The sequence below is a fragment of the Oncorhynchus tshawytscha genome, linkage group LG11, assembly GCF_018296145.1.
Source record: "Oncorhynchus tshawytscha isolate Ot180627B linkage group LG11, Otsh_v2.0, whole genome shotgun sequence".
Classification (NCBI taxonomy): Eukaryota; Metazoa; Chordata; class Actinopteri; order Salmoniformes; family Salmonidae; genus Oncorhynchus; species Oncorhynchus tshawytscha.
In genome coordinates, this window is record NC_056439.1 from 7,228,749 (window position 1) to 7,236,890 (window position 8,142).

Here is an 8,142-nt window from a genome sequence, read left to right on the forward strand (position 1 = left end):
CTCTGATGGGACAGATTTAATCGTCTAGTCTAGCGTGACCTGACAGAGAGGAAGACACAGAACTACATCCACACACTCTCGCTCACAGACACACATATTATGTCACACACTGCCCTGCATGTACACACACACACACACACACACACACACACACACACACACACACACACACACACACACACAAAAAAATGTATAGTTGTCTTTCATGCCAAATGGTGTGTGTGTGTGTGTGTGTGTGTGTGTGTGTGTGTGTGTGTGTGTGTGTGTGTGTGTGTGTGTGTGTGTGTGTGTGTGTGTGTGTGTGTGTGTGTGTGTGTGTGTGTGTGTGTGTGTGTGTGTGTGTGTGTGTGTGTGTGTGTGTGTGTGAGAGAGAGAGACTCATGCATGCATGCATGCACACACACCATGACCCCACTCTCCAAGAGAGTCTCAGGGGGAATGGGATATGAAAAAAAGATTTCCATTTCACCACAACCTCTATAGGTTGCACTCTTGTACACGTGTGAAAAAGGACATGCATAAGCACCCTGTATTTGACCTTTTGACCCACACGCACACACACGCGGAAGATTGACTGAGGCTCGGTTCGCCAAACAATGTTTTTCTACAATAAGATGCCGTCAGCACAATCTTCTCCACTTCAATTCCAGACAGAAAACATCCTTTCACTCAACTCAAAGGAGGCGTGAAACGATGCGGAAGAACAAGCTCCCCCCGACAACAATAGTCGTATTTTAAGAGAATAAATGAGAAGAATGGAGACACGACAGCCACATGAATAGGCAGGACGATGGAGAGGAAGAGGGGGATTAATGAAGAAAGGGATGACGGACGGAGGAACAAGAACACAAACGGGCGATGGAGGTTATTTGAGGAGGAGCAGAGCGACAGAGGTGTAAAAGGTGAATATCAATTTAGAACGAGAGAACGAGGGAACAGCAGTGTGACAGAAATAACAGCAACAGGATGTTGGTGTCAACGGCACAGGAAGCCACACCGTTGCAGAAACTCTTCTCTCCCTCTTGCCTTTCATCCTGCTTTTCATTGCCTTCTTGAGCATCCGGTTCACTTCTAAGTACGAGGTCCAAACATTTTATTCAACAACAAACGTTACGTTTATTCAATAAAAGAAGTGAATGACTGAATTACGTACAGAAACACCCCCAAAAAAAAAAAAAAAGATATTTATGTGCTTAATTTTTTTTTTTTTTACAATTAGCATAAAAAAATATAAAAATATAATAAAATATGAAAAATACATGTACAGTGTATTGTCATTGTGGGTGAAGGATATGACTGATGATGATGATGATCACAAGTTATAAGAGTCATAATCACTGTTTCTGTTAGACGAAGGCTCTCGGCTGGTGTTCACCGTCAGCCTCTCCAATCCTGGGAGAACGAGAGGGAACGTAATGCTTTAGGGTCTAATACTAAACTTGAGATACCTTTGCATGCGTCATTCAAAGTTTGTGTAAGTCACACAATTCTCAGGTTAGGCTTCCGCCTGTGTAAATAGAAGAGTGGAGAGAGGAAGAGTGTGTGTGTGTGTGTGTGTGTGTGTGTGTGTGTGTGTGTGTGTGTGTGTGTGTGTGTGTGTGTGTGTGTGTGTGTGTGTGTGTGTGTGTGTGTGTGTGTGTGTGTGTCTCACCAGGGTAGGAGTGTCTCTTGTCTGTGTTGTCGTTAAGTTGGAGTCCAGCCTTCCCTCTATGGTAGGAGACTGTCAGGCAGACAGGCAGACAGGCAGACAGGCAAACAGGCAGACAGACAGACAGGCAGGCAGGCAGACAGACGTAGGAGGGGGAAGAGGTGGTTATGGATTACATCGCTTGCCAAGATATTGCATTATTTGAGAGAGAACAACCGAAGTCTGTGTGTGCGTGTAACATGAACTCATCAACTCAACGCATTATTCAACGATTCCACGTCTCTCCTACTTAGGCTTGCAACTTGGCCTGGTGGGTGTGCGTGTGTCTAGGAGTCATTGACTCACCACTTTGGCTCTGCGTAGGTCCGATCCACCGACTCTGCCTCTTGTCTGACACTGAATCACAGACATAAAACATGTTGATTAGAGGTCATGTTATAATGTTATATTACCAACACACACCAAGTACCCGACCAACACACACCACATTACCAACACACACCAAGATAACATGCCTCAATGACAAAATATGAATCAAATAAATGCCACACCGATCCTGGTATCAACATCCTTTTCTTTTCTGCCATGACCTTATGACACATTATTTGATCAACTGCTATTGGATCGGTCCAAGTACTGTGGACTTTTTTCTTTAAGAACTTTATTGCAGTAATTGAAGTGCTTTGTTGTCATCCTAAATATACGCTCATGTGTTCATGGTTTAGATATGGGCCCGTTAACGCACAGCATCTCAGAGTAGAAGTGCTGATCTAGGATCAGCATTGGCCTTTTGGATCGTAATGAACATGACGAGTACATGAACGGATCCTAGATCAGCGCTCCTACGCCGCCAAGCTTTGTGGATGCAGGCCCAGGTGTCTGGTACTCACGTCTCCTACGGAGGGCCTTGAGGGAGGGCTGCCCGAAACGCACCATCAGCACCACCAGCACCAGAACACACAGTAGACCAGTCACCACCTTATAGCCCACTAACTGATCTGAGACGACTGGAGTGGAGAGGAGATGAGATTCATATTTAACCATGACTTTACTAGGCTAGCCCCAGATCTGTTCTTACAGTCTTACCAACTCCTATTGTCATTTGGCAAGACAACCTAAATAGATATGGGACCAGGCTATTGTTTTACAGCACCGTATAAAACACGGACAAAAATATGTAAAAATTGTACTTACAAAGGTATTCATGTACTTGTACGCATGTGTGGTATTTCAACCCATTGTCAAGACACTTAGAGAAATATACGCAGAAAGGACACACAAACATACAGGACTCACCGTCGCATTGGATCCCCAGTGTTGTACAGGGGTTGTTGGCAACACTTCCATTCGTACTGATCTGGTAACCCAAAGCTTTAGGATTGATCTTAGTCCACGTTGGGGAGCCCTCGCAGCCCTTCCTCTTACACAGCCCTGCACGATGAAGACTACGATGGGTAAGACTGTTAAAGCAGACTGGTAAGGAATGGGACGAGAGGAGAGACAGGTGTACATCCCCCTTACAGGACTTTTCTTCCCATTTGACCTTGATAACACCCAGCGCAGGTGGCGGAGACTCGGGCTGGGTCGGAGAGGAACAGGAAGTGGAGACTTTACACACACAGGAAGTGGTGGGAGCAGGGGGAATGAAGGTAGCAGGAGTGGAGTTGGATGGTGTGAGAGGTTGGGAGGTGGATACCTTGATTTCATTGGTTACTACAGAGAGAGAAAGAGAGAGAGAGAGAGAGGGAGAGAGAGAGAGAGAGAGAGAGAGAGAGAGAGAGAGAGAGAGAGAGAGAGAGAGAGAGAGAGAGAGAGAGAGGGGAGAGAGAGAGAGAGAGAGAGAGAGAGAGAGAGAGATTATTCATACCACGGAAACAACAGCAAAGAAAGGAAATTGGTATCTTGGAATCCATATCTACAAAAATATTTTGATTCGATTTAAAAAAATCAATATTACATGTCATGCGATAGTTACTAATCACAGAGGCAGTTTTTCAAAAGTCTAACGGGGAATGTTTGTCCACCTGCAGCGGGGACTAAAACTGGCCTGGATTAGCCTAAACCCTCTCTAATCTATCAATTAATACAACAAATTAAGGAAACGGAAATGCTCACTCTCTACTGAGAGATGAGGTCATAAGGGTAATTATCAGACCAATGGATGATATTTACTACTACTACTACTACTTCTACTACTACTACTATTTCTACTACTACTACTACTACTATTTCTACTTCTACTTCTACTACTACTACTACTACTACTATTTCTACTTCTACTACTACTACTTCTACTTCTTCTACTACTACTACTAATAATAATAATAATACTACTACTACTACTACTTCTACTACTACTACTACTACTACTTCTACTTCTACTTCTACTACTACTAATAATAATAATAATAATACTACAACAAACAGCATCCTATAGTGTACTTACCTTTAAGCAGGGCCCATAGGGAAGAGGGATGGGCATAAATGTCAAAATACAATGACAAAATACCATAAAGATCAATGTATCAAAATAAACGACCAAATACTTGTATTTGGAAATGTATTGTAATAAAAAAACATGCACTTTTGCATTTTAAAATACAGAAATGCACTTGCAAGTACCCGTCCCCGAACAGCGGTCAACATTCTCAGCAACAGTTACAGGAATGTTTTGCGTGCCGTGACTGTGATCCTGTTGCCTAGTCACTCGACCTATACAGTGCCTTGCGAAAGTATTCGGCCCCCTTGAACTTTGCGACCTTTTGCCACATTTCAGGCTTCAAACATAAAGATATAAAACTATATTTTTTTGTGAAGAATCAACAACAAGTGGGACACAATCATGAAGTGGAACGACATTTATTGGATATTTCAAACTTTTTTAACAAATCAAAAACTGAAAAATTGGGCGTGCAAAATTATTCAGCCCCCTTAAGTTAATACTTTGTAGCGCCACCTTTTGCTGCGATTACAGCTGTAAGTTGCTTGGGGTATGTCTCTATCAGTTTTGCACAACGAGAGACTGAAATTTTTCCCCATTCCTCCTTGCAAAACAGCTCGAGCTCAGTGAGGTTGGATGGAGAGCATTTGTGAACAGCAGTTTTCAGTTCTTTCCACAGATTCTCGATTGGATTCAGGTCTGGACTTTGACTTGGCCATTCTAACACCTGGATATGTTTATTTTTGAACCATTCCATTGTAGATTTTGCTTTATGTTTTGGATCATTGTCTTGTTGGAAGACAAATCTCCGTCCCAGTCTCAGGTCTTTTGCAGACTCCATCAGGTTTTCTTCCAGAATCGTCCTGTATTTGGCTCCATCCATCTTCCCATCAATTTTAACCATCTTCCCTGTCCCTGCTGAAGAAAAGCAGGCCCAAACCATGATGCTGCCACCACCATGTTTGACAGTGGGGATGGTGTGTTCAGGGTGATGAGCTGTGTTGCTTTTACGCCAAACATAACGTTTTGCATTGTTGCCAAAAAGTTCCATTTTGGTTTCATCTGACCAGAGCACCTTCTTCCACATGTTTGGTGTGTCTCCCAGGTGGCTTGTGGCAAACTTTAAACAACACTTTTTATGGATATCTTTAAGAAATGGCTTTCTTCTTGCCACTCTTCCATAGAGGCCAGATTTGTGCAATATACGACTGATTGTTGTCCTATGGACAGAGTCTCCCACCTCAGCTGTAGATCTCTGCAGTTCATCCAGAGTGATCATGGGCCTCTTGGCTGCGTCTCTGATCAGTCTTCTCCTTGTATGAGCTGAAAGTTTAGAGGGACGGCCAGGTCTTGGTAGATTTGCAGTGGTCTGATACTCCTTCCATTTCAATATTATCGCTTGCACAGTGCTCCTTGGGATGTTTAAAGCTTGGGAAATCTTTTTGTATCCAAATCCGGCTTTAAACTTCTTCACAACAGTATCTCGGACCTGCCTGGTGTGTTCCTTGTTCTTCATGATGCTCTCTGCGCTTTTAACGGACCTCTGAGACTATCACAGTGCAGGTGCATTTATACGGAGACTTGATTACACACAGGTGGATTGTATTTATCATCATTAGTCATTTAGGTCAACATTGGATCATTCAGAGATCCTCACTGAACTTCTGGAGAGAGTTTGCTGCACTGAAAGTAAAGGGGCTGAATAATTTTGCACGCCCAATTTTTAAGTTTTTGATTTGTTAAAAAAGTTTGAAATATCCAATAAATGTCGTTCCACTTCATGATTGCGTCCCACTTGTTGTTGATTCTTCACAAAAAAATACAGTTTTATATCTTTATGTTTGAAGCCTGAAATGTGGCAAAAGGTCGCAAAGTTCAAGGGGGCCGAATACTTTCGCAAGGCACTGTATGTGCATAGCTACAGTGCATTCCGGAAAGTATTCAGACACTTGACTTTTCCCACAAAAAATGAAAACAGGTTTTTAGAAATGTTTGCAAATGTAGGGACTGGGAGACTTGTCAAGATCTAGGGAAAGATGAACAGGGCAAAGAACAGAGAGATCCTTGGTGATAACCTGCTCCAGAGCGCTCAGTACCTCAGACTGGGGCGAAGGTTCACCTTTACAACAGGACAACAACCCCAAGACAATGTAGAAGTGACTTCGGGATAAGTCTCTGAATGTCCTTGAGTGGCCTAGCCAGAGCCCGGACCTGAACCCGAGAGACCTGAAAATAGCTGTGCAGCGACGCTCCCCATCCAACCTGAAAGAGCTTGAGAGGATCTGCAGAGAGGAATGGGAGAAACTCCCCAAATACAGCTACTCCAAGCTTGTAGCGTCACACCCAAGAAAACTCAAGGCTGTAATCGCTGCAAAAGGTGCTTCAACAAAGTACTGCGTAAAAGGGTCTGAATACTTATGTAAATGTGATATTTGTGTGTAGATTGATGAGGGGGGAAAAAAATCGATTTAATCCTTTTTAGAATAAGGATATAACGTAACAACATTTGGAGAAAGTCAAAAGGTCTGTATACTTTCCGAATGCACTGTGTCCCAATTGCCTCGTACCCCTGCACATCGACTCGGGAACTGGTGTCCCCTGTATATAGCCACGTTATTTTGACTCATTATTGTTCGTAGTTTCCCCCTGAGTATTTATTCCTCGTGTCAGTCTTTATATTTCTTATTCATATTTTTTCCATTATCTTTAACTCTGTATTGTTGGGAAAGTAAGTAAGCATTTCACTGTTCGTCTTCAGCCTTTTATTCACAAAAGCATGTGTCAAATACACATTTATTTTCTTTGATATGTTGTTGTTTATCTACTTGAGTTGAATGCACTGAGTCTAAGTCACGCTCTATAAGAGTGTCTGCTAAATGACCAAAATGTAAATAAATATGTGAAAACGAACATACCAAAATGATCTGCAAAGCACCCTGGTTATTGTTATTGGCCTTGTTTCGGGTTGGACTTCATTAGAATAATACTCAGCATCCTTTGCAATTGTGCAATTTCACATTTACATTGATATTTTAATTGATTTAGCAGATGCTTTTAGTACACCATAGTACCATCAAAATGCTGATACCAATGCAGGGAGAAAGGGGGATGCAAAATTGTGAACCGCTATAAAAAATTGTGTAGAAAAGTATTTTGAAAATAAAACTGACAGCTCTCAAGTATCTTGTTACAAAATACATTGGAGTTGGGCCCAGTGTAATACACATTTTAAAATACTCAGAAGTAATTGAAATACATATATCAAATACATGTAACAGAAATACTGCCCATCTCTGATAGGGAATAGGGACGCAGCCAAATGACTACAATTCTGCTGCTTCAAGTTCAACCGTCAATATCCGTGTAGTGTATCAGAACACGAGAAAATTGTGTATCGTAATGGACTCCACGAGACTGTATTTCAATAAAGACTTACCAACATTCAGGGCCAGGACTGTAAGTACAAGCCTTCTATTCATTCTGGAGATGACCAGCTTGAGAAAAACAGGGGAGAGAAGAAGAGAAGAGAGACAATGCGCTTCAAAAAAACGACAGACAGACTGAAGAGAGAGGAAACAGTGCAGAAGTCTAAACTCCTCGCTCTCCTTTCTCCCCACCCTCTGTTTCTCTATCCATAAAGCCTTCTCTTCGTCTTTGGCGTTTGCTGCTTTTCTTCTGAGAGGTTTTCTGCAAACTTCCTCACTTCAAAGACAGGCACAAAAAAAGAAAGAGAGAAGAAGAAAAGAAAGAAGTGAAAAGGAGAAGAGTGGAGGATAAGTGCGAGAGGCAGAAAGAACAATTCGAATTGTTCACCTTCAGACATTTTTGTTGAGTCAGTCATGACCCTGATTTTCATACGCCTTCCAACAGTGAAGTGTGTTTGTGTGTGTGTGTGTGTTCTCCAATAGGTCAATGTACACACCAATGCCAGGTACACCAGTTGTTTGCAGCAATATCCCTATTATGAGTTTGATTCCTGCATAGGCCACATCTACAGGTAACTGCCCAAATGAAGGAAACACCAACACAAAGGGTCAATAGGGCGCTGGGCCTC

The 8,142-nt window shown here is 42.4% G+C and overlaps 1 protein-coding gene across 1 annotated transcript; it reads right to left on the bottom strand.

Moving 5' to 3' along the window:
- Positions 1-1,184: 1,184 nt before the first annotated feature.
- Positions 1,185-7,755, bottom strand: LOC112262400. The gene is made up of 6 exons (XM_042330583.1): positions 7,525-7,755; positions 2,945-3,361; positions 2,539-2,655; positions 1,994-2,044; positions 1,652-1,720; positions 1,185-1,392 (listed from the first exon to the last, which is right to left on the bottom strand). Exons 1-6 carry the CDS (start codon positions 7,565-7,567, stop codon positions 1,313-1,315), a joined length of 777 nt encoding a protein of 258 aa, XP_042186517.1. The 5' UTR covers positions 7,568-7,755; the 3' UTR covers positions 1,185-1,312.
- Between the last annotated feature and the right edge of the window lie 387 nt (positions 7,756-8,142).

Bases quoted from the DNA above. Each gene is read 5' to 3' on its own strand.
- LOC112262400 (XM_042330583.1), bottom strand. From the start codon at position 7,567: ATGAATAGAAGGCTTGTACTTACAGTCCTGGCCCTGAATGTTG. The intron at 2,656-2,944 runs GTGAGTCCTGTA...TCTCCACTCCAG, and splicing joins ACTGGGGATCCAATGCGACG to TCGTCTCAGATCAGTTAGTG. The intron at 1,721-1,993 runs GTGAGTCAATGA...TCTGCCTGACAG, and splicing joins ACCTACGCAGAGCCAAAGTG to TCTCCTACCATAGAGGGAAG.